This window comes from Perognathus longimembris, chromosome 8 (assembly GCF_023159225.1).
Source record: "Perognathus longimembris pacificus isolate PPM17 chromosome 8, ASM2315922v1, whole genome shotgun sequence".
Lineage (NCBI taxonomy): Eukaryota > Metazoa > Chordata > Mammalia > Rodentia > Heteromyidae > Perognathus > Perognathus longimembris.
In genome coordinates this window covers 4938210-4964514 of record NC_063168.1, presented here as the reverse complement: position 1 = coordinate 4964514, position 26305 = coordinate 4938210, and the positions used below count along the sequence as shown (strand labels likewise).

Below are 26305 nucleotides of genomic sequence, written 5' to 3'. Positions count from 1 at the left end.
TTGTTTGAGCTGAGCCTCCAGTCTGGCGTGCAGAGGAAATTGGATAGCCTGGGAAATAGAGCGCCCCCTAGCTGATGGAGGCTGCCGGCCATCCTGCTAGCCTCTTGATTTCCTAAGAAAGCCAAGGGCTGTTGTGTGGGCGTCATCATTCCCCCGTATCTGGAGTGTGGCACGCAGTTCTTGAGGGCGAAGGCTGGAGGCCTGCCCTTCAGGGCCCTTGAAATGCACACGTGTTCATAGACCCCAGGGCTCCAGTGATGGGTGCAGCTGGCTTGTCTGTCAGCTGTGCCCGATACATGATCACCGTGTTGTTCACTGAGTTATTCGAGACCAGCTCATTAGCACACAGTGGTAACTGAATCACTCAGGATTCCATCACCAGAGGATCTGCGTGATTTAGTTGCTAGCCAGTGGCTTTGCATACGAATCTGCCACACTTCCTGAAAATAGTGCTGGCGTTTCTTGGTTTAGAAGAGGTCTGTGGGCATCCTAAAGGATTCATCCCTAAAGGGACACTGGAGTGTATAAAATGCTTTGGGAGAGACAGTTTATTCATCTGGAGAGGACTATTACTTAGATTAGGAAGGGTTTTTGTATTAAAATGCAAATATCAAACTTCACGGAAAGCTTTTGATCAATAGGAATTGGGGGCGAGGAGAAACAGGCTCCGTCGCAGGGTAGGTATATGAGAACAGGACAAGCAAGCCTGTTGAAATGGTTTTAGGAAAGGGAGAAGGAAGAGGATGAGACGGGTTGGCATATATTGTACGTGTATGTAGAACTGTCATAATGAACCCCCTCCCATAACTAATGAATACTACTTTTGTAAAGTACAAATGTCCCCCAACATTGCTTTGAATTAATTAGTAGAAAGTACTTCATGGGACTGTTTTATTTATTTGTGACTTCTTATGTGTAAACATTCTTTTCCTGCATTCTGAATGTGTGTGTGTGTGCGCGTGCGTGCGTGTGTGTGTCTGTGTGTGTGTGTGTGCACGTGCATATGAGTGCTGGGGATTCAATCCAGGACCTTGAGCCGACTAAGTAGTACTCTACCACTGTGCTATGCCTGTAGTCTTCTGGTTCATCTTCCGTCTTCCTCCCTCCTCCTTTTCCTTTCCTTTTCTTCTTCCTTCCTGTGTGCTGGTACTTGAACTCATGCTTGGCTTTCTCACCCAGAGCGGGTGCTCTGCCGCTTGCGCCACACCTCCATTTCTGACCTTTTGGTGATGAGTTGGATATTACAGTCTCTTGGACTTGTCTGTCTGGACTGGCTTCAAACTTGGATACTCAGATCCCAGCCTTTTAAGTAGTAAAGGATTACAGGCACGAGCTACTGGTGCCTGGCTGGCTGTTCCTCGGATGCCTGATTTCCTTCTTTTCTCCTAACCATCAAACCCAGCCAACAACAGCCCAAGCAAACAGCCTGATACAAAGACACAGCGATCCAGCCCACACTGGCTTCGAGCGGGTCACCGTGCCCTGTGAGCTTGCTGTCCTACATGGAAGGCTGGTGTGTAAGGCTGGCATGCTCTTGACTCCTCTTTCCATCCTGGGGCTCTGATAGATGATGTCTGAACTCAAAGCCATTGAGGAAGACCTGCTTTCTTTATTGCAAGTGCAGGAAAGACTGTCTTTCCTCACGTTCACTGAGATGATTTTTGTGTGGGGGAATGAAAAGAGTGTTCCCATGTGAAGAAAAAAAAAATGTTCGATAACGCGGTGGAGCTATTTCTGGCAGGAGCAGAGCGTTTTTTTTGCACGGCTGCTTGAGCTAAGCACAAGACCCAACATGGGGGTGACAAAAACACAGAGCTACGGGAAGGAGCAGCTCGAGCCTGCAGTGCCCTTCCTCCGTGGCTGCCCCTCATCTTCGGGCCCCAGAGCCAGACAGGATCAAAGGGGCGCAGAACCGACACACGGAGGCCGAGTCTCCATCAGCCCCGCTTGGGTCCTTACTCTACGACTCGTCACTCCACATCTATCTCAGCCAGAATTGTTTTTCTAAGAGCCTAAAAATAGGAGTGTTTTGCTTGCTGGGGCGCTGGGAGGATTTTCCTGTGGTGCCAGACAAGCCATATGGAGTGGCTGCCCAGGGGACCAGGATGTACTACGCATGCTCCCCCCCACCCTTGTGTCTTGGGGCACGGAGATGGGGGGCGGGCAGGGGGCTGGTCCCTGGAGAAACAGAAGAATTTTCCAGTTTGGCCTCACCGTGGGTCTCAGTGTAGATGAAAGGGTAGACTTAGGGATGATGTCGTCCATCATCCTTCTAAAAATAACGGTTGTCTTTAAACTGCGTCCTGCTGCCCATCCAGAGAAGCACACAGTGTGTAGGAAGTCCGTGTTTTAAAAGTTATTATATTTAGTTATTAGCCTACTGATGAATATTGCCTATAAGACATCCGTGGAGCTATTATTTTCTTTATTCAAGGCCCGAGTAAGATTGCTTGCCCTCGTTAGGAGTTGTGCATTTGCCACATATTTGCTTAACTTATATGCATAAATATATTTATCCTTAGTTCATTTGAACTTCGTAGACATCTTTATTTTCTAATAACTGAACGCTTCCTTCCTCTCTTCTCCTCCTCTCCCTCCTTCCTCCTCCTTCCCTCCCCCATTCCCTTCCCCTCCTCTCTCTCTCCCCTCCCTTGCTTGTCTCCCTCTCCTTGCTTCTCCTTACTCTGTCTCAGCCTGCTGAGAACTCCCCGCCCTGCCTTTCTGTCTTGCGTCTTCACTGGCTCGGATGGCTCCACCTGCGTGCTCTGGGCTTGCCCCCTGGCTAAGCGCTCAGGGGCAGGAGGCTCAGTTTGTAGGCTCCGTTTGCATCTACCTGTTGGTAGGTGAGCACTGGCTGGTCAGACTTTCCCTTTTTGCGCAAATACACTTGAGTTCATTTTCTAGAACAGTATTATCTTTACAGAAAAACAAAAACACAAACAAAAGCCTGTTTTAGTAAAGGGTTCTTTACACATCGAACTTCTCATATTGTTGACATCTAGTGTTACTGTGCTGTATCTGTTACAGTTAATGAACTGACAGTGGTGGACTGTGGTAGTAGGCTGAATAATGGTTCCAACCTGTGGCTGTGTTAGGTTATATGGCATACTGAATCCACTGACGTTAAAAGAAGGAATTATCGTGGATTTTACTGATGGCCCAGTATGGTCACAAGTGTTGTTAACACTACAAGAGGGAATCCAAAGAGAGGCAGGGAGAGAGTGGGGTGGGGAGGGACAGAGACGGAGACAGAGACAGACAGACAGACAAAAAGAGAGAGGGACATGAGGAGCCCTTGGCCTGCTGCTTTGAGGAGGGAGCGAGAGGCCCGAGCCTAGTGAAGGGAATGGTCGCAGAGGCTGGAAAATGCAATCGCGAGTGTTCAGCCCGGTCACATTCGGCAGCGACACGGCATTTCATTACTACCTTGCCTATACTGGCTTCTCAGATGTTTCCCTGTCGTTCGTTGGTTATCTTTAGGGTTTGAACTCAGGGCCTTGGGCTTACTTCACTTGAGCCCCATCTCCAGCTCATCATTTTGTTGATTATTTTGGAGATAGAGACTCTCGGAATCGACTGCTTGGGCTGGGTTTGAACCCTGTTCTTTTAGAGCTCAGCTTCCTAAGTAGGATTATAGGCATGAGTCAGCTGGGTCTAGCGGTAGCTCCGTAACTTTTTGTCCAGGTTGCTTTGAATCACAGCCCTACTGATCGCCGCCTCCCAAGTAGCTGGGGTTGCAGGTGTACACCACCACGCCTAGCCCACACAAGTATCTCTTCATATAACTCCGTCATTTTCCTGAAGCAGAACTCATAAGTTATGTACACACACACACACGGTCATGTGCTGATTAGCGGTGGAGATGTAGTATCCCTCTTTATTCTTGTTATAAAGTGCATTTAGCCTGAAAATGATATAGCAACTCAACTTTCTTTTACTTTGAGTTCATGTTAGCCTAATAGTTTACTACACACACACACACACACACACACACACACACACACACACACACACGCCCCTTTGATTTTTGTCTTTATCTTTTTACTTCTAACCTATGTGAGTTTCCTGTGGGTAGCATATTGTTTGGCCTCCCCCCCCCTTTCTTTCTTTTTCTAAAAACCTACGTTGAAAGTCACTTTTATTTAGTGTATGTAGATGATCACATCTACATGATGTGATGTCTAGTGATAATGAGTAGTGTAGTTGGAAGTCTCTACTGTGTTTATTTATAAATATTCTCTCCTCGTGTCTGTGTTTCTGTTACCCACTTCAGGTCCTCACAGTGGTCTCTTCTTGCCCAGCGTGCATTGTAATTTCCTCTAGAGCCAGATGGGAAATGTTGGGTAGTAAGAACTGAGGCAGTAGCCCTTTGCTGAGAGTTTCACTGTTCTGGCTAGGACTTGGGCTATGTTGTAGGTGTTGGAGGTTTCGAATTCCTCGGAGACCCTTGTTTGGATTGTCTGTTTTGTCTTTCGTTTCCTTCATGAACATCTCAGATGCCGGGTGCTGGTGGGTCACTCCTGTAATTCTAGCTACTCAGACTCAGAAAAGTTAGTGAGACTCATTCCAGTTAACCATCAAAAAGCCAGAAATGAAGCTGTGGCTCAAGTGATAGAGCTGTAGCCTTGAGCAAAAAAAGCCAAGCAAGAGCACCAGGCCCTGAGTTCAAACCCAAATATTGGCATGCAAAAAAACATTTCGGCTAGTTGAGTTATTATGTATCGTGTTTGGAGGAGGCAGTCGGGTAGAGGAGGAGAGGGACAGCAAATCTCAGTCATCAGTGAATCTGTATGTCCCTGCACCCGTGACCTTCCCAAGCAACTCCTAGCCATTCTCCCGTTCCTCCTTTTGGAGGGAGGAAAGCCAGAAGAGGCAGGGAACGAGCTCAGGAGCCCCAGAATGCCCTTCTTTAGCTGGGATGAAACTATGGCAATCTCCCCCTCGAACAACAGTAAGACTAACGGTCAGAGGTTCTCACACGAAGATTAGTCTTTCCTCTCCCAGCCTGGTGTGGTCCCTGGTGTTAATATCTATGCAGCTCTGGGGACCCTTGTGACTGCATTTGATCCCCAAAGTCTGTCAGCGCCACCATTCACGTGCTGCTCTGGGTTCTACATCTGGGATGCCAACCTCAGCCGTGACTCAGTTCTCTGGGACCTCTAGATTGTGGACTTGTGGTTTGACCTGTGACCTCAGTGTTCTCATGAGTCCAGGAAAAGTCCCTGCTTCTCACTCTTGGTGTGTAGATGGGAAGTAGGGTTTCTAAGCTCTTTGTGTGCTGGAGCTGAGTCTGAATTCCCCTTGTGGCATTTTGGTGGTTTTCGCCCTTCCCTCTACCCTACCCGTTGAAGGGGCTGGGTTAACATGAGATACCCTGTCAAGTTCAAAATCTCCTGGGTCTGCGAGAGAAATCACCACTCTTTCCAGTGGAAATTCCCACTCCGGTGCCATGGCTGCCCTGGCTTGCTGCTCCCCCCCTCCCCCCCTTGCTTCCTCGTCTCTATGATTGCAAGGATCTTCCAGGGCTTTCTCCTTACCAAACCAAGTGCTGGTGTAGCATGGAAAAGGCTCTGGGTTTGATCCTAAGCACTCTCAAAGAAAACAATGCTTGCTGGGTGCCAATGGCTCACGCCTGTAGTCCTAGCTACTCAGGAGGCTGAGGCCGGAGCATCGTGGCTCAAAGTCAGCCTGGGCAGGAAAGTCCATGAGAATTTTATTCCCAATTAACCACCAGAAAACTGGAAGTGGTGCTGTGACTCAAGTGGTAGAGTGCTAGCCTTGAGCGGAAGAGCTCAGGGACAGCACCCAGGCCCAGAGTTCAAGCCCCCGTGACGGAAGGAAGGAAGGAAGGTCCAAACCTAAAAAAAAAAGTGTAGGTTTGGATTTGGTTTGGATTCCTCAGCAAATCTCCGTGTTGGTTGGGCCATGGCATCCCACAGATGCACCTGTGCCTGAGGGATGGGGCGGGGTGGGTGGGGGCTTTAGATCCTTTCTAGTTTGCCATCAGCTTCTCTGTCAGTGTTCCCCTCCATCTTTGCTAGTCAAACAGGCTGTGTTTCATCCATCTTTTTTTTTTTTTTTTGGCCAGTCCTGGGCCTTGGACTCAGGGCCTGAGCACTGTCCCTGGCTTCTTTTTGCTCAAGGCTAGCACTCTGCCACTTGAGCAACAGCACCACTTCTAGCCGTTTCTGTATATGTGGTGCTGGAGAATCGAACCCAGGGCTTCATGTATACGAGGCGAGCACTCTACCACTAGGCCATATCCCCAGCTCCTTCATCCATCTTTTGCATGTAGACCTGTAACCCCCATCCCCTCCCTGTGTTCAGAGGCACTGATACTCATCAGATTCTGTGTTAAGTGGCAGCCCCTTTATCCGCAGACAGTTTTCCTGCTCCCTTAGCCTTCTAGAAGTTGGGGAAACCCAGGAAAAGGCAAGAGTGCCAAATGGTTGCAAGAAGAGTTGCTGTAAGAGCCATGCCTCTTTGTTCCTTCTCGTAAGCGGGGCAGATGGAGGGGATTTTGTGCGAACCGGTTCTGAGTGCTGGGGAACTGGTACTTACAGGGCAGCCAGAGCCCCGGGCCTCGCGGGGCTTGGGAGCTTCCGTGGTGAGTTAGACTCATCGGCGGCTTCCCAGCCCCCAGCAGGCAGCTGCACCGTGTGTGGCCGGCCCTGCCTACCCACCCGGCTCTGACTCACTTGCTTCTCTTTCCCTTGAAGGTCGCCTGGTGGGTGCTCTGGATGCAGTGCTGGATTCCAACGCCCGGATCGCCCCGTTTCGAATTCTGCTTCAAGTTCCTGGGTCGCAGGTTTATTCTCCCATCGCATGCGGTGAGTTACCGAATGGATCAGATATGTACCGGGCCCTGGCGCTGGGGAGTCTCGTGTCAGTTGGAGTGCTCCCAAGCCTTTGGTGCCAGCAGGCTGAGTTCCTGCATGTCAGTGGCGCTTGAAGGGAGCCTTATCTGACCCTCCTCCTCCTCCTCCTCCTCCTCCTCCTCCTCCTCCTCCTCCTCCACCTCTCCCCTCTTCACTTTTACCTCCTCCTTTGCCTCTTACTTAACCATCAAAAGCACACGGGGCCTGTGAACTGGGGCACGCCAGGCCTTTGGGTGGTGTGTTTCGGGACGTCGCTCATTGTTGAGATGGATCGAGTCATCCCTTGTCCTCTTGTTTGTGGCCACTGTCTGGGTATGTGTGTACCTGCTGTAGGGACTCCAGGCCATGGCGGGGGGCTGGGCCTGACTTGGAAAGTCTCCCCTCGTCCACCTTGGCACCGTGAAAATGAATCACTGCTCTGGGGGCTTGAAGGAGTCTGCAAACCACCCGCTCCCCTGTGGGTGCCACCTCCTTCCTGCAGGCCTGGCCTGCTGCTCGCTGAACTCCCCGGGGCCAGAGCCGTCCCAGCCCGGGAAGCCCGTCTAGCGTAAGCCAAACCACAGTGCCTCTTTCCCATACAAGTCACCCGTATCCTCCTTCCAGAGGTGCAAGCAGTGGAAGGGTCATCCTAACTCTTCATTTTGTGTTAAAACTTCTGTCATTTCATACGCATACACCCTTACAGGTTGTTATTATTATTCTTGAGTTTGTGTATGTGTGATGGTATTGGAGTTTGAACTCAGGGTTGCTCACCTGCTAGGCTTTCTTGCTCACCGCTGGTCCTCTACCACTTGAGCCACGCTCCCCAGTCCAGCATTTTGTTGGCTAGTTGGAGGTAAGAATCTCACAGCCTTTTTTTTTCCCCCCAGGCTGTCTTTGAACAATGATCTTCTGGCTCTCAGCCTCCCCAGGAGCTAGGAATATGGAGTGAGCCACTGGCACTCAGCTAGTCGAAATTATTTTTTAGTTTTGCTTTTCTCTGAGCACTTTGTTATGGGCCGTAAGCTTTCACTAGCACCTTCTGTTCACGAGCGGCATCGGACTTTTCCCTTAGGAAAAATATGAAAGAGTAGGAATATGAGAATCGCCTTCATGAAATCCCCCGGCCGCCGGTAACATGCTGGCGTGCCTTTTTGTCCTCCTCTTTTTTTTTTTTTTGTATTTTAAATTATGATAAATCACTCTGCATTTGTATAAAATTATAAAAACTCAGTCGATACTCCATATGAAGAAATCTACATGGAAAAGTATATGTTGTAGGGAGTGAGGCCAAGAAGAAGGGGGGTAGACAAATGGAGGGAGGAAGGGTGGAGTACCGTGATAAGAGTCCATGTACGTATGTGGAGACAGAACTAGGTCCCTTGAAGGGATGAGTGGGGGAGGAGACGGGGGGGGGAGGGGATGTGACGTTGATTAAGCTGTGTCGTGCTCATGAACTCACGTCATCAATTAAAACTCCTTTGAACCACTACTTACAAATACTAGTAAAACAAAAAACCCCAACAAAAACAAAACAAGTATGAAGAGAATATGTCACCTCAAACCCTACCTCCTCAAAGTAGCCTGTAGTTCACGCATGAGCATCCTCCCAGACAGCTTTCCAGGTCAGACGGATGCAAGAGCGGTTGCGTAGGTGGACAGAAACACTTGAGAAAAAAAAAAAGGGAATGTGGCTTAGTGGTAGAGTGCTTGCTTTGTATACAAGAAGCCCTGGGTTCGATTCCTCAGCGCCACCTATATAGAAAAAGCTAGAAGTGGTGCTGTGGCTCAAGTGGTAGAGTGCTAGCTTTGAGCAGGAGGAGGAGGAGGAGAAGGGAGAGGAGGAGGAGGGGGGGAGGAGGGGGGAGGAAGGGGAGGAGAAGGAGGAGGAGAAGGAGGAGGAGAAGGAGGAGGAGAAGGAGGAGAAGAAGAATAATAATCTCAAGCCCTGAGTTCAAGCCCCAGGACTGACAAAACAAAAGTTGGTGGGGGCTTGTCTGCATGCTATCTTATGAGGTTTTAGGTTAACAACAAGAAGATGTTAGATTTCAAATAAAGTTTATACAACACGAGATGATTGTGCTCAGTGTTCGACTACTGGTTAGGGAAGGGATTTTTGAAGGGATCACAAGGTTAAAATTTGGCTTTGGAGAAGCAGTGATTCAGTTCTGATATAAAGGACAGGGTTGTCAGCGTCTTATTCTCCCCAGTCTCTTGGTTGAAAAGCTCTTAATTTTACATTATAATTCCCACTCTGACCCATCACTGTGTTTTTTTTTTTTTTTTTTTTTTTTTTTGGCCAGTCCTGGGCCTTGGACTCAGGGCCTGAGCACTGTCCCTGGCTTCTTCCCGCTCAAGGCTAGCACTCTGCCACTTGAGCCACAGCGCCGCTTCTGGCCGTTTTCTGTATATGTGGTGCTGGGGAATCGAACCTAGGGCCTCGTGTATCCGAGGCAGGCACTCTTGCCACTAGGCTATATCCCCAGCCCCCATCACTGTGTTTTTTGAGGTTTGTTTGGTTCAGTTTTTTACATTGACTTCATGTTTCTACTCAGGTATGCTTTCCTAATCTAGAGTCTTGTCTTTTGGTTCACGCTCCTTAACTGGCTGGATTCTTGGGATATTTTGGTTGGGTGTGATAGAACTTGGCTGTCTCTCCTGTAATATTTGATATGGAAATACAAGACATCTCAAACTGCTCTGATTTCCATCCTCGCTACTTGAAAGCGATAATGCTATTTGTCCTTGACTTTGCCATTGAAGTTTAGCAATTTAGCTAGCATCTGTTGCTGCTGAGAGCAGTATTTTCTCATGGATGAAAATGACATTTTCTTTAATATGGAACCTGTGTGATCATTTCTTAAATCATGGTGGGATATTTTCTTATGTTACTCTGCATAGAATTATATTTTAAATTCATATTACTTCTTATTTGTTGGATGCTTGACTTTCAAGACATTTTATGTTGGATAGCTATTGTTGGTAATTCTGTGTGTGTTTTTTTAAATGGAACTAGGGCTTGAACTCAGTGCTTTGCACCTGTATCCTCAATTGGCTTTAAAAATATAGTTGTTGGTACTCTTTCACTTGGGACTTGCCTTGAGTCTGACATTTGGTTGGTGAATTGGAGTTGGAGTCTCTGGGGGCTTTCCTGGCTTTGAACTGTGATCCTCAGATCTCAGCCTCCTGAGTAGCTAGGGTTACAGGTGTCTCCAGCAGTGCCAGGCTGCTTGTTTGTTCTCTGCTCGCCATTGCAAGTGAGTTTTCAGCAGTACGTTCTGTACTGTGCTGCCTTTAATTTGTTTGCTGGTTTTATCGCCATGTTTTGATCCTCAGTGCAGTGGGTGAGTCTGTAGTCTCCCTTTTCTTCCTGTCACTAGATCATCTCACCTGTGGGTTCTTGGATTGAATTTGTGTTCTTTATTGCTTGAGAAGCAAGAAATACTGGTGAGAATTTTCCTTTTCTTGCTGGAGTGTCGTGTTCTTTCTTCCGTGTTGGGTGGCAGGGCTTTCCACACCTGAGGTTGAGCCTTCTCGCTGCCCCAGTACTCAGGGCTGTGTGTGAGAGCAGAAGGGCAGAGTTTTCCATGGCTGGTTCGTGAGATGGGTCCCAGGGCATTGTCATGAAGAGCAGCGAGCGGAAAGCAGAAGGAAGGAAGGAGCGGCCTGCAAACTCACCTTGCATGGGCCAGGGTAGGGGATTCAGGTAGGCTGAGGTGATGTCCATGTGGGTGGGTAGTGGTATATTTGTACCTTACGAAAGGGTTTGTCTAGTGTTGTCTAGTCTACCGACTGGAGCAAAGATACAGAAATATTGCATTTTGTGTGTGTGTGTGTGTGTGTGTGTGGGTGTGTGTGTGTGTGTACTAGGGCTTGAACTCAGGGCCTGGGTGTTCTTCTTTAATCTCTCTGTCTCTTTCTCTCAAAACTGGTGCTAACTCTATTTCCTGCTTTTTACGGTTAATTGGAGATAAGAGTCAGATTTGTCTGCCCAGGTTGGCATCAAATCTTGATCCATAGATCTCAGCCTCTTGAGTAGCTGGAATTACAGATGTGAGCCACTGGCACCCCTGGTAAAATACTGTCTTAGCCAGGTACCATACTTGTAATCCTAGCTACCCAGGAGGCTGAGATCTGAGGATTGCAGTACAAAGCCCACCCAGGCAGGACAGTCTGTGAGACTCTTATCTCCAATTAACCACCAGAAAACCAGAATGTGGCTCAACATGGTAAAGTGCTAGCCTAGAGCAGAACAGCTCAGGGACAGCATCCAGGCCCTGAGTTCAAACCCCATGACAGACAAAAAAAAAAAAATTGTCTCTTTATTGAGTATATACAGACATTTTTGCTGTGGTTCCCTAAACAGCAGGGTATAGGAATTATTTGCATATCATTTACAATGCATTTGGTAGTGCATATCATCTAGAGATGGTTTGAAGTCTGTGTGGGGAGCCTGTGTGTTCTATGCATGACTTTATAGAAGGAACTAGAGCAGTCATGAACTCTGGGATCTTCTGAGGAAGGGATCCTTTCAAGATACCGAAGGACAGCTGAAGTTTGAAAAAGAAAAGGTTGAGAGTTTAGATTTGGAAAAGGAAACCAGTCCTTTTGACGTTCATAGAAGTAACCTGCGATACTTCTGCTGATCCAAGCTGGCGTGTGTGAGAAACACACAAGCTTGAGAGCTGCAGGCCCCAGTGCTTGCCGGACTCCTTCCTGACCTTTGCTCTCAGTGGCGTAGGAGGTGAGGGAGGGCGTGGCGGGCGTGGGGGGGGGGGGCGTGCATGGCCTCGTCGTGGGCTCTGAGACACCCTTGTTGGGAGCGGTCATCGTGACGCACGGCCTCTTATCTGCGCCCTTGACCATGGGCCGGTGTTTCGGTTTCTTCTAGCTGTTTGCTTTGTGTGTTTGGAGACAGAGTTTTGTGGACGGAGGAAATGTTCCCGGTGGATGAGATTAGTATCTTCCTGGACTCTGAGCCAAATTGGCAGCGATGGCATGTCCACTGGGTCTTCTCTCCAAGCGTGGGGCTCGCCGACCGGGCGCTTCAAGGGGCGCCTGGGAGGTCCCCCCGCCGGGACGGTAGGGGTCCCCGCTCCAAGGTCAGAAAAGCCACTTGTCCCATATGTTTCTCACTGCTGTTTCCTTAGAACAACACTGTCTGGAATTTTCCACGTGGCTTCACCATTGGAAATGGCTGAGGGGTGCCAGCTCTCAGAGTTACTGTTACTGGCTCTTAATGTGTTTAAGTAATTGGCGCATACACAATGACATTTACTGAAGGTATTCTTTCTTCTAAAGAGCAGCAGAATGATGAATACAATGATCCCTTACCTATGGCGGGAGTTTTATTCCAGAGCCTTCCGCCATAGGTGAAGATCGTGAAAGCGCAGCATTAGTCATCCCTTGCTATAGCACACGGTTCACTTATTGCTACTTCACGGGTTTTCGCCCATCATGGGGTTCTCTGAAATGTAACTCTCGCGATAGGTCAGGGAGCACTACTTCTATATTGTTTTTAAAACCCATGATAAGTGAAGCCACAAAAGGTGAACTGCAGTATAGTGAGGGATGACTGTACAGCTTTGATCTAGTACATTCTAAAGTCCAAAGTGATATTAAAACTATCTTTAGAGCTGGGCGCTGGTGACGCATGCCTGTCACCCTAGTCAGGAGATGGAGATCTAGGAGACTGAGATCTAAGGATCCCGGTTTGAAGTCAGCCCAGGCAGGGAATTCTGTGAGATTCTTTAATTAGCCACCAAAAAAGCTCGAAGTGGAGTTGTGACTCGCGTGGTAAAGTGCCAGTTTGGGGCAAAAAAATCTAAGGAACAGTTCCCAGGCTCTGAGTTCAAGTCCTAGGAAAGGCCAAAAAAGTTTAAAAAAGCACGCTCAACATTTGGCTCCTGTAGTGCGCGTGTGTGTGCGTGCACGCATATGCGTGCATATACATGTACATGTATGCGTGTGCATGCGTGTCTGTGACACTCCCATGGCCTGAACTCAGGGCCTCTCACTCACCTTGCTTATTTACTCCAGTGGCATTTCCCCCATGCCCCCAGTCTGGGTTTTTGCTGGTTAATTTAGAGATGGAGACCCTTGAACTTTTCTGCCACTCCTGGCTTTGAAACACAATCCTCAGATCTCCCGAGTAGCTAGGATTACAGGCGTGAGCCAGCGGCCGGCCTGGCTGCTGTATTTCTTAGGTCCCTTTTCATCATGGAACTCTCCTCCTCGCTTCCCCTCCCGCCCTGGCTCCCCGTCATCCACTCTTGAAGAAGCGGGGCCCCTTGTGAGGAAGGAGGCTCGAGTCACTGTACTCTTCTGTTTCCTTCCTCACAGTGTCATTTAGCTCCCTGTGGCTTGACCTTTGTATACCCTTGAAACTGGATCTCGCCAAGGTTGAGTACACTCAGATCCAAGTTAGTTTATTTAATGTCTTTTGTTTGTTGGAAGAGTGGCTCCCTGTCTTGCATGCGTCCCTCCGGGTGCGCACTGTCTGAGTGTCTTCGCAGTCCCGGGACTCTTTGGTGAGTTCACACGACAGCTTCCTTGAATTCTTTCCCCATGTGTTCATCTAGGACTTTTTATTCATGAAGGATCATTTTCTGAGTTTATCTGATCTCTGTAGGCTTTGAAAAAAGAATGTTTTTGTTTCTAACCCAGCAATCTGCAGTGGCCACTGAATTCTTGTTTTATTTGTGCTGTTTTTGGTTTTTCTCATGCCATTTTGAACCCAAAAGTACTTTCTTTCTTTCTTTTTTTTGTTGCCAGTCCTGGGCCTTGAACTCGGGGCCTGAGCACTGTCCCTGGCTTCTTTTTGCTCAAGGCTAGCACTCTACCACGTGAGCCACAGCGCCACTTGTGGCTTTTTCTGTGTATATAGTACTTAGGAATCGAACCCAGGGCTTCTTGCATGCTAGGCAAGCACTCTACCACTAAGCCACATTCCCAGCCCACTGATCTCAAAATTCTCTACTTCCATGTTTCCATTGTGAGTTTTTAAGCATACTGAAAGTCGAAAGAATTATCTAATAAAAACTGTGAGTTTTAAAAATACAGGTACTGTGCTGGGTGCCGTTGACTCATGCCTATAATCCTAGTTACTCAGGAAACTGAGGAACATGGTTCCCAACCAGCCCAGGCAAGAAAGTCCAAGAGGCTATCTCTTCCAGCTCGCCACTAAAAAGCTGAAAGTGATAGAGTGCTAGCCTTGAGCAAGGAAGCTCAGGCCCAGGCACTGAGTCCGAGCCCTAGGACTGACACACACACGTTTCTGGCCTAGTGCGCTGGATCAGCCCTGTTTTCCCAGCTACGTGGGAGGTGGAGAGTAGGAGGATCACAGTTCTCTGGGGCAGTCTAGGTAAAAAACAAAACAAAACAACAACAAAAACCCTTTGTGATCTCTTGTCAATGAATAGAAGTGCCTGTACTTGTCCTCTCAGCTACATGGAAACTGTAAATAAGAGGGTCCGTGTCAAAGTCAGCATATATATGAGGCCCTGTCTCAGGACTAACCAGCAAAAAGGTTTGGCTCAAGTGGTGATACACTTGCTTAGCAAGCACAAAGCCCTGATTTCAAATGCTAGAAACCCACAGAAAAGTCAAATCATATCAGACTATACCAGTAATGCCCACTAAACATCCTGTACCTTATAGCTCAATCGTTTTGTATCTTGGTTATTGACTCTTTAGCATAGATGTCTAGAAGTCAGGTTGCTGCATTCAAGGTTAGATGATAATGAGCTTTTGTTAGGTATTGCTAAATTTCCTTCTTGGCATTCGAGCAGTGTGGAAAAGTGCCTGCTTTCTCACAGGTTGGACATCAGATATATTGTCAGAGGTTTTTGCTCGGGATGTGGGCGCTGTCCCTGAGCTATTTTGCTCAAGGGCTAGCATTCTACCACTTGAGTCACTGGTCCATTTCCAGCTTTTGTTTTTTTGTGCTTAATTGTAGGTGAGTCTTATAGACTTTCTTGCCTTGGCTGGCTTTGAACTGCTGTCTTCAGATCTCAGCCTCCTGATAGCTAGGATTACATGCATGAGCCCCTGTTGCCCTGATCATGCTCTGTTCTTGAGCTTGTTTGACTTACTGGCTCTCAGTTGGCATTCTCTCACTTGGGCCACTCCTTCAGTCTGACTTTTTGCTGACAGAATGTAGTGAACTTTTCTGTTCTGACTGGCCTTGAACTAAAATCCTCTGGATCTCAGCCTTTTGAGTGACCAGGATTCCAGGCATGAATCCATCAGTCTCCAACTTAGAGTATAGATCTCTTTTTTATTATTATAAAGGTGATGTACAGAGAGGTGACCGTTACAAATGTCAGGTAAAGAGTATAACACTTCTTTTTGCTTCTTCCCTTGCTCTTTCCAAGTTTTTCCCTCCCACCCTACATGCATATTATATAGTTCATTTTAAACATAGTTTCTAGTGAGTTACCACTGTTGCCTTTGTTTACTCTAGAGAGCATATATATATATATATATATATATATATATATATATATATATATGCATGCCTGCCTGTCCTAAGGCTTGAAATCAGGGCCTGGGCACTGTCCCTGAGCTTTTGCTGAAGGCTAGCACTTTACCACTTGAACCATAGTGCCACTTCTGGCCTTTTCTGTGTATATGGTACCGAGGAATCGAACCTAGGGCTTCATGCATGCTAGGCAAGCACTCTAACACTTAGCCACAGTCTCAGCCATATATATATTTTGCCTGATCTGGGGCTTGAACTTAGGGCCTGAGCACCGTCCCTGGCTTCTTTTTCGCTCAAGGCTAGCACTTTACCACTTGAGCCACAGCGCCATTTCCGGCTTTTTCTATGTATGTGGTGCTGAGGAATTGAACCCAGGGCTTCATGTATACTAAGTGAGCACTTTACCACTAGGCCATACTCCCAGCCCCTAGAGTATATTTTTAATAGCTGTTTTTAGTCTTTGTTTGATCTGTTTAGTTCTTGTGCTTTTGATTGGCTCTATTATTCTGGTTCTGTTTCTACACATAAAAGGCCCTTCCCCACCTGCCATTCACGCAGCTATATATCAGTTTTCTACCGTCTTTCTTCCTGTTCCTATTTCTGGGAGTTAATGGCACTAATGCAAAGACAATTTAATGATTTCAGTTACAAATTTAAAAAATCCATTTTACTTACCAGGTCAGAGGCGGTATTTGTCTGATTTCACCAGATGGAAAATATTTTTAGGTACTTTCATTTCATTTGAAAACAAATAGGGCAAGGAACCTAGAAGTAATACTTAAATGAGAGCTGAGAAAAGACTTGGGTCAGGATTCTCAGGTTGTAAGGATGGTCTTGTGAAGATAATTGGTGTAGACTTTCGGATTCGATTTTTTTTTCAATTTCAGAATATGAGTTTTCTGTGAGATCAGAATATGAGATTTAGTTTTGGTTCTCCCTTTCCTGTTCCTCTCATAGCTCTTGCTTTCATTCTTGCTTCCCTGTAGGAGTTGGTTGTGGTTAGGGACCATCAAGAGCAAGTCCCCCCCCCCCCCTTCCCAGCAGCCCTTTGTAGGCCTGGGGGCAGGAGATGATTAGTGTGTAAAGGTCAGGATTACATGGACTGGAATATACCCATTTCATAGAAATTCAGACTCACATGGCTGTTGATTACACAGACAGAGATGGTTCTTTTTTTTAGGTCTGAGATGAGAATGGATCTGAGCTCAGTATCGGATACGTTTTTTTCTCATTGGCTGGGGCTGTGCCAACTGAGCCGTGCCTGTAATCCCAGACACAGTTCCTTCTTGAAGCTGCAGCTCCGGGGCTGCAGGTGTAGACAATAGGATTCTTGTTTGATTTCCTGCTAGTAGCCTTGGGGAAGACCTAAAAGAACTGGGCTGGCCTTCTTGTTTCTGTCACTCAGCTGCTCCGTGCAAGTTACACCAAACTTGGCTTTTTTTCTTTTACCTTTTTCCTTCTTGCCCAGAAAATGGGCATAAGGTCCACTCGGTGGCTTTTTTTATGAGGCTACATGACATACCTAGAAAAATGCCCAGCGTGTACAAGGCATTCAGAAAACGTGCACCGGTGTTCACTGTGGTTTGTTGTGCGGTCGTATTTAAGGTTTCTAATATTGAATCTATAAAATGTGTCCTCCCCCCTACACTGGAGTTTAAATTTCTTAGAGAATAGTAAAGTCAGAATGGGAGCCCATGGCTCACACTTGTAATCCTAGCTACCTACTCAGGAGGCTAAGATTTGGAGGATCACAGCTTGAGACCAGAGCAGGGTGAAAGGCCTATGAAACCAACGTCGAATGTTGGATTGGAGGTGTGGGTCTAGTTGATTAGAGCACCAGCTGTGATCTCTAAGCCAAGCTTTGTACCAGTGCGCATGTACCCCCGAAACTCTTTTGTTCTGTAATATTAAAGGCCTTCATAAAATACTAAGCATGTTGGCTAATTCGCCTTCGGTGCAAGCCAGCATACTGCTGTGACTTTTGGTTCTAGAGGTATTCGTCTGCCAGAGCTCCCATCGCAAGACCCCTTGGACTCAGGGCTTACACCAGACATGGACTCCCTCCCTCTTCCGGAAGCTCTCCCCTGGGCCTGCCCAGGTCCACCCTTCCCACAAGGGTCCGCACACGCCCTTTCCTGTGCAACAGTCCCCTGGTGTCTTCTCTCGAGGACACAGGCTGTGGGAGCAGGCCCCACCACGCGCCCTCAGGGAACCTGAATGACCTCTGCAAAGCCCTTTCTTCACATGGTCACAGTGGGGTGAGGGGGTCCACGTGCAAATTCTGACGAGACAGTAGCTCTGCTCTGGGGAGCGGGTGAAGTATTTGCACGGCAGTGAAGGTGTAGCTCCGGATCCCCTTCCCTTCTCCTCACAACAGACGACAGGCTCGCATTTCCTTTTCCTTCTTAGTGGAACTAGGTTTTGAACTCAAGACCTTGTACTGGACAGGCCAGGGCTCTACCACTTTAGCCACACCTTCAGCTCTTCTGGCGTTAGTTATTTTTCAGATAAGGCCTTGTGCTTTGGCTCAAGCTAGCCTCAGACCTCCTCCTGTTTACACCTCCTGCATAGGTAGCTAGGATTACACCCATGAGCTGCCACATCTGGGTTGTTGAGATGGGGCCTTACTCCTTGCTCAGGCTGGTTTTGAATTGTGATTCTCCTGATCTCCCCAGAAGCTGGGATTACAGGTATCAGACACCATACCTGGTTCTAAACTCACTTTCTTACCTTCTTCACATTTACTATGCATAGCCCTTGTGTATCTGTAATGTAATGACTTTTAAACCGTGACTCTGACCTCCAGACAGAAATGGATTTGTGTGTGTAAGTAGCAAATAATTCACAATTCAGTGGCCACCCTTACTTAGAGGGCATGCATTCTATTTTCAGTTGCATTTCATTTTTTGAGCTGTTTGCCAATGAGCGTACTTCATGCAGTTTGAAAGACCCTGCCGTGCAGACTTCGACTGGGTTGTGGACATACGTTGAGTGACCTTCCATTTGAGTCTTTTGGGTCACAGCTGTGCATGCAACCTGCCTTGATTTACCGTATTTGTGAAACCCATTTTAAGACTTCCCTGCAGAGGATATTATAGTTGGAAAAGTCCCCTGCCATTTGGCAACCCTTGTAGGAAATAGCCAGCAGGCTGGAAAAGTTTCATCAGCTTGATTGTTTTTGTGAAGAGAGACACACAACTAGTCTTGCTTTCAGAAGCGTGGGTGGGGGGAGGGATGACGGACAATCAGCTACAGGTGCTATGTGTTTATTTTTCTTCTTTCTAGGTGTGGGCTTGGTTTTGTTCTAGAATTACCTTTCCTTATCGGAACCCTTCCCTAGGAGATAGAAAAATTATTTAAAAGAACATAAAAGTCTAAACTGCTGATGGCTCACACCTGTAATCCTAGCTACTCAGGAGGCTGGGATCTGAGGATTGTGGTTCAAAACCAGCCTGGGCAGGAAAGTCGGTGAGACTCAAAGTGGAGCTATGGTTTAAGTGGTAGAGTACTAGCCTTGAACAAAAGAAGCTTAGGCAGAGCACCCAGGCCCTGAGTTCTAGCCCCAGTAGGAGCCCAACAAACAAAAACAAAACTCTTCCTTCCTATGGGAGGACTGTAGGCGACACAAGGCTGTCAAGATCTCTTCGTGCTGTGGTGTTTGCCTTCCAGTTTCATATTTGAATGAAATTAGTTTCATTCCTTGGGCATGGATTGAGCCTCCATTTCCTCCTTCAGTCTTCATTATGCCCCAGTGACCCAGTGCTGGGAGCAGACTAGGGCCATAAAAGGCAAGCCTGTCGCCTCTCTTTCTGGTCTCTAATTCTCCAATTTAAAATAAAAAAAAAATAATTAAAGACACTCATGAAAATCAGAAGCAAAGGATTGCCAGCGAAGAAAGATACTCCCTCTTCAGTTCATTCTTTCCTTGTTTGTTCTGTGCCCTGACCGGTTTGTTTGATCGTAATGGACAATAACGGAGAAAGATCTAGGAAGAGCAGGGCTTCAGATGCCAAGGAGGAGTGGAGGAGGAGCGCGTCCGCGTCCTCGGGGTGCCTGCGTGTACTCGCTGGCTTTGTGGAGTGACCCCATCTTGGTGAAGTGCCCGTGCAGCCCCCAGAGGCAAAGGTGCCATTTCATCACGAGGGAGTGCCGGAGCGTTCTCGCTTCTGTCCCCACAGCTGCCCTGGGGGGGGGGGGGTGTCCTGAAGCGGGCAGAAAGGCGGGCGTCCGGGGTGGGGCTGGGGGCCAGATGTGCAGCACCTCACCCATGTGGGCGCACGGTGCCCACAGGCAGCCGAGGGGCCGCGCAGGTGCCCTGGCTCCCAAGTTCGGGTAGAGAGCGGCGGGACGTGTTGGGAGAGGCCTGCTCTGGACGGGCGCTTGGTTTATCTTGTTTTAAAATGAGCTCTCCGGGCCAGGGTGGTGGCAACATCCCTGGAAGCCCAGCACTGAGGCAGGAGGATTGTGAGTTCAAGACCAGCCTGGGCTTACATAGCAAGATCGGCTTCCAAAACAAACCTTGCTTGTCCTGAGAGGTGTGGGCGGCTGCCCTCAAAGGGAGGGAAGTCGAGGCAGAGTATTACAACCTTCACCTCAGAGCTGGCCCCCTGTAAGCTCCTCAGAGCTCAAGACTAGGGAGGGGGAGGGCCCTGGTCACATGGGCTGTATACAGGGACCAGGCCCCCCCCCCCCCACCTTTCCCGTATGAACTCTTCTGTCAGCTACTCCTTCCTGCTCAGAAGAGCGCTGCTGATGTCCATTCTGCCGGCCGGGGGGGGGGGGGGGGGGGGAGGGGGAGGCCCGGGCACTTACTCATCCGGGTACCAGCGGAGTCACCTCTCGAGGCGCGCTTCAGCCGCAAGGGTGTGCACCCTCTTGGTTATAGAATATTTGCATAGACATCATGTCTTGAGGGGGGGCCCAAGTCTAAACATGCAATTCATTCATGCATCCTATACACCTTATCCTCCTACCCAAGCTGGATTATTATTATTATTTTTTTCATGGCAGTATCGAGGTTCGAACTTGGAGCCTTGAACTTGCTTCGCTTTGCTTTCTTGGCTGGCGCTCCGCCACTTGAATGATGCTCCCAGCCAGGCATTTTGCTGGCTCATTGGAGATGGAGTCCCAAAGACTTTTCTGCCTGGGCTGGCTTTGAACTGTGATCTTCAGATCTCAGCCTCTTGAGTGGCTGGCATGCGGCGGAGGCATCCGTTGGTTAGGCTGTGAACTTCCTAGGCTCTTGCCGGCTTGGTTGAGCTGTGCTGGCTGCACGGCCGGCTGGCCGGCTTTCTCAGAGGTTCTTTCATGGTGGACTGGGCTTCGGTGCCCCGTGAGGAACCGTGCAGAGACTGCGGATCCCTCTGCGACTCGGGGCCTGGCCGTCGCCGGAGCCGCTGTGCCGTCGATCGCCGGTGTTTGAAGGCGGATTGCTCCGCGTGCTATTGAGGTGATTCGGAGGCCATGGAACAATCCCGAGGATACCCTGATGGCTCAGCTGGCCTGTCCTGGAGCCGTGGGGCTGGCGTCTGGGGTCTCCCTGCTGTGCTGAAAGGGAGCCTGCGCTGGTAGGGGAAGTGGCCCAGGGTGTGTGGGACTTGCATAGACCCCCGTTATGCGCTATTGGGGAACCAAGTCCTGCTCTAGCCATTCCTTTCGCTCTTCAGTCTCGCTTTCTTTGTCTTCTAATGCAGGCGCCACGTTTGAGGAAATCAACCAGCACTGGGACTGGCTGGAGCAGAACCTCCTGCACACCCTATCTGTCTTCGATAATAAAGATGACATTGCCAGCTTTGTCAAAGGGAAGGTGAAGGTAGGTCCCTGGAGACGGACGTTCTGTTCCCCCCCCCCCCCCCTTTTCCCGCCCCATCCTTCTCAGGTTGTCTTAAACACTGCACCTCGACAGCCTGCTCCACACCAACTCAAGGTTTTGGCTTCGTGTATAAGTCTGAATAGGTTCAATGCCTTCTCTGGCAGATCTTGTAGAATTGAAGTCCAACAGAATATGCTGGAAATGGTGAGGATCAGGCTGCATTCTATTTTTTTTTTTTTTGCCAGTCCTGGGGCTTGGACTCAGGGCCTGAGCACTGTCCCTGGCTTCTTTTTGCTCAAGGCTAGCACTCTGTCACCTGCGCCACAGCGCCACTGCTGGCTTTTTTCTGTTTATGTGGTGTCATGAACTCAGGGCTTCATGTATATGTATAGGAGGCAAGCACTCTACCACTAGGCCATGTTTCCAGCCCATCTTTTTTTTTTTTTTTTTTTTTTTCTTACAGAGGTGAAGGGCCTTTTTGTCTTGGTTTGAGAAAACTGGGATGTTGAGATTTGCTTTTTATAGTACATTCTTTGATTCCTTACTTTAGTCATTCTCAACTTTTTCACAGCTGGGACATCTTATTACTTTGTTTGGCTGAGTACTTAGGTGCTGCTAATAGTAGATGTTCATTTATTTCATTTAATTTTTATTTTTTTGGTGCTGGGGCTTGAACGAGGGGCCTGGGTGCTGTCCCTGAGCTTTTGGGTTCAAGGCTGGTGCTACGTCACTTGACCCATAACTTCGCTTCTGACTTTTTGGTGGTTAATTGGAGATAAGAGACTTCCAGACTTTACTGTTCTGGGCTGGCCATTGGAGAGAAGGATCTCACAGACTTTCCTGTCCTGGCTGGCTTTGAACCACAATCCTCAGATCTCAGCCTCCTGGGTAGCTGGGATTACAGGAGTGAGCCACCAGCACCTGGCTGAGGTTCGAGTCTTAGCCTGTATCTCATTCTAGCAAAGTAGCCGAGCTAGACCTAGGTCATATGCAGGTACATCTGTCTAAACGTTTTTAACGTTCAACTCACAGATAGGTAATTCTCTAGAGTTGTGTCAGTTAGCTTTCTGTCATGGTAACAAAACATCTGAGATGATTGATTCATTAACAGGACGGCTTGCTTTGCCTCCTGCTTTTGCAGGGCTGGGCATGGCTGGTTGACCCCTTGCTTCGGACGTTGTGGCGGGGAGGTTTGGCAGAGCACTGGTGCCTCTCACAGGGTAGCTGGGGAGCAAAGCTAGAGAAAGGGCCTGGGCTCCAAATCCCCGTCCAGGGCCCGCCCCATGACCTAAAGTCCTCCTGCTAGCTCCCACTCCTACTACCTCCCAAGGCTGCCAGCCTGGGCCTTACGCCGTTACCACATAGCACTTTGGGGGACATTTAAGATCCGAGCTGGGCCATCTCTGAAGAGAGGAACAGGAATGCTAACAAAACCCCACTCACTGCTGGTAAGTGGTGGAGTGAAAGTCGGGGTGCTTTATGGAAGCAGTACCCATCCATCCTTCCTGCTAATCCCCCCCCCCCCCACCTCCTCTTCCAGTCTCACTGGATAAGGGACCGTCGTGTTTCTGTGCCCAGGCTCTGATTGCCGAGGAGACCAGCAGCAGGCTCGCAGAGCAGGAGGAGGAGCCCGAGAAGTTCCGAGACGCCCTGGTGAAGTTCGAGGCCAGGTTCAACTTCCCTGAGGCCGAGAAGCTGGTCACCTACTACTCCTGCTGCTGCTGGAAGGGCCGGGTGCCCCGCCAGGGATGGCTCTACCTCAGCATCAACCACCTCTGCTTCTACTCCTTCTTCCTGGGCAAGGAACGTGAGTGTGGCCGCCACCCCTGGGCTCTCCCTCCTCCCCCGTCAACCCTGAGTGCTCCGCCTTGCACTCGTGAAACTCCACAGCAAAAAAGATGTCAATAAGCGGGACGGCAGAGATGACAGCCAGAGCTGTGTGATTCATTTCCAGACGATTTGTGCAGTTATTGATGCTTCATGACATAGACTCCTAGTATTGAAACTGGAGTTTGAGATCATAAGGCTAAACTCGAGGGGTCAAGGGGGGGGTGCTCCCACATTTAGTTCAGTCACAGGATCTTGTGTGCCAAATAAAAAGACACAAAGGATAGAGGAAGGAGATTTGTGACGTGCACCACCGCAGGAAGACAGCGCTTCCGTCTGCCGTCAGCCATCTTCGGCGTGCCGGCATGCGCTGTAGGCTTACATAAGAGACAAAGGACTGAGGTCAGGGGAGAGAGGGCTCTGCCCAGTGCGTGAGCAGTCCAAGCCCCAGCCCTGGCCGGGTGAGCCTCATCTCTCAGTCTTTGTTCTTTGAGGTTCCAGAGAAGTTGTTCTAGCGGTCCTCCTTTGAGGGGAGCAGACAGGCCTCTCTTGGCTGTCTATCCTGAAATTTTGACTGTCTTCTTCCCTTGGGGCAGTTTCTGTCATCTTCCTTGTAAATATGGTACTAAAGTTAGATCCCACCCACCCTTCCCGGAGCAAGGTGACTGCAAAGTCACCGCCAGTGTGATCGGCTTCCATCGAAGGGCAGAGGCCAAGGGCCTGAGCGGTGAGCCTGGTTTTCGTTAACTCACGGATCCAAGGAACTGGGCAGCGCCTTTTCTCAGGCAGCTCAAGTGCCTCTTACACTATTGGGGGGGGGCGTGTCTTGATTTGGGGAGAGCTCATTTTTTCCCCCTGCTCCTTTAGGATGCATTTCTGTGGCAGTCACTTCAAATAACTACTAAAAAAGGTTTTTCCTGTTGGGGATTGCTGTGATAATCCTGAGAGAGTAGGATGTATTCCTGCTTGTTAACACTCGGGGCAGGGGGGGCGGGGAAGACACATTTTAAATGCCCAGCCCTGAAGGTTACACTGCTGGATACACAGCTAGATACATAGCTGGATGCTTCTGGAACAGGAAGAAGCATCTGTGGGGCCCACCAGCCTTCCAAGCACCGATTGACTTCTCACATGTTTGTTCAGTGACAGGCATGGTCTTGGGCAGGTGAAATAAAAAGAAAGTTACAGTGTTAAAAAGCTATTCCCATTAAAACTGCTTCCAGAGGGCTGGCTGCATGGCCTGGTGGTAGAGTACTTGAGGCCCCGAGTTCAAATCCTAGTACTGCAGGAATTTCCGCTGTGGCTGTTTCTTTTCTTGGCGGTGGTGGTGGTGGCCACGGGGCTTGAACTCAGGGCCTGGGCATTATCCCTGAGCTTTTGCACTCAAGGCTAGGGCTCTTCCACTTTTTGGTGTTTTTTTTTTTACATGGTGTTTTCTTTCTCTGCCCAATTATGATGCCCTGGACACACCCACTATTTGCATAGCCCCTCCCTCTCCCTTGAAATGTGCCCAGGCCTGACCTTCCTGAGATAGAAAACCTTTAAAATATATTATTTATACTGTATTATATTTTAAAGAGACATGCCTTGCTGTGTTGTCTAAGTTGTCCCTGAACTTCTGGGGCTCAAGCAATCTTCCCATCTTTGCCTCCTCAGTAGCTGGGACTTCAGGCATGGACTGCTGTGCTCAGATGTATGCTTCACTTTGAAGAGTTTCATAAAAAACGGTTTAGATTCTGCCTTTGAAGCCTAACAACTATCTGTTTCTCTATAAGAGAACACAAAGAATCCTTTTAGACACCTTTTTTCTATCATCTTGCCCCAAGATGGTTTGGGAGCCAGAATGTGTGTAGATAGAAAAACTTTGGCGAGACTGTTAGATGTATTCTTAGAAAGCTTGTGCATTGCTTCCGTGGCGTCCCAGCAGAAGCTTTCCCAGTACCCATGGTCAGGTCTACACTCGGGTCTTACGGGGCTTCACAGACGCGTGCATTTTATCTGGAGGAAAGCTTGGCACTGTTGCTTGCTGATGAGCTCCGGTTGTCAGCTCCCCGTTTTTCTCTTGCAGTTAAGCTTGTGATCCCGTGGGTTGATATCCAGAAGCTGGAAAGAACGTCCAATGTCTTCCTGACGGATACCATCCGGATTACCACGCAGAACAAGGAGCGCGACTTCTCCATGTTTCTGAACCTGGACGAGGTGTTCCGGATCATGGAGCAGCTAGCTGATGTGACGCTCCGGAGGCTGCTGGATAATGAGGTCTTTGACCTGGACCCTGACCTGCAGGAGCCCAGCCAGATCACCAAGAGGTAGAGCTGTGGTTCCCTTGTGTCCCTTGGGTTTGGGAGCCTCAGGCATCATTTCCATGTGCTGTTGGTGGCCTTGGTTGTAGAGCTGGGTCTGGATCCCCAGGGGATTGGCTCCAAGACCTCTGCACACACCAAACCCTGCGGATGCTAGCGTCTCTTCTGTAAATGGCATAGTGTTTGAAGTCACCGCCATCGTCCGGTTTCCAGCTGACTTGTGATGAAATGGAATATATGTGCGGTGTAGTACTGGTTGTTATACTCTAACCTGGCTTTTGGCTGGTTCATTGGCGATGGAGTCTTGCAGACTTTTCTGCTTTCCAACCATGATCCTCCAGATCTCAGTCTCCTGAGTAGCTGGGGTTACAGGCACGAGCCACGGGTGCCCAGCTAGATACAAAGTTGGTAAGTGTCTTTAAGGGAGCATCCAGCTTGGACTCACGGCCTGAGCCCTGTCCCTGGCTTCTTCTTGCTCAAGGCTAGCACTCTGCCACTTGAGCCACAGCGCCACCTCTGGCCATTTTCTGTATATGTGGTGCTGGGGAATTGAGCCCAGGGCTTCATGTATACGAAGTAAGCACTCTTGCCACCAGGCCGTATTCCCAGCCCAGCATCCATATTTTTAAAGTTGTTAATCTTGGTAGAGATAACAATTAAAAGTGACTATTATTTATTTCCTTTATTCAGCAGGTTTTGATTTATAGATTCAGTTCCCATTTTTCAGATATTTCAAAATTGATATGCATAAAAAGGACTTGTAGGAGCTGGGAATGTGGCTTGGTGGAGTGCTTCTTTAGTATGTTTGAAGCCCTGAGTTCAATTCTTCAGTACAACACAAACAGAAAAAGCCAGAGGTGGTGCTGTGGCTCAAGTGGTAGAATACCAGTCACGAGGGAAAAAGCTGGAGGGCCCTGAGTTCAAACCCTGTTACTGGGGAGGGGGTGGGAGTGGAGGGAGAGGGAGAGAGAGAGAGAGAATATTTGCAATGATATACATAAACCCAGGGCCTTTGACATGCTAG

General features: G+C 48.7%; 1 protein-coding gene across 1 annotated transcript in view; it reads left to right on the top strand.

The window, feature by feature from the left end:
* Positions 1 to 26305, top strand: part of Tbc1d8 (TBC1 domain family member 8) — a 96997-nt gene that overhangs the window by 34556 nt on the left and 36136 nt on the right. Inside the window, exons 2-5 of the mRNA XM_048352406.1 lie at positions 6720 to 6830; positions 21033 to 21151; positions 22730 to 22958; positions 25047 to 25287. Coding sequence (XP_048208363.1) covers positions 6720 to 6830; positions 21033 to 21151; positions 22730 to 22958; positions 25047 to 25287 — 700 coding nt within the window. The remainder of the gene's footprint in view (positions 1 to 6719; positions 6831 to 21032; positions 21152 to 22729; positions 22959 to 25046; positions 25288 to 26305) is intronic.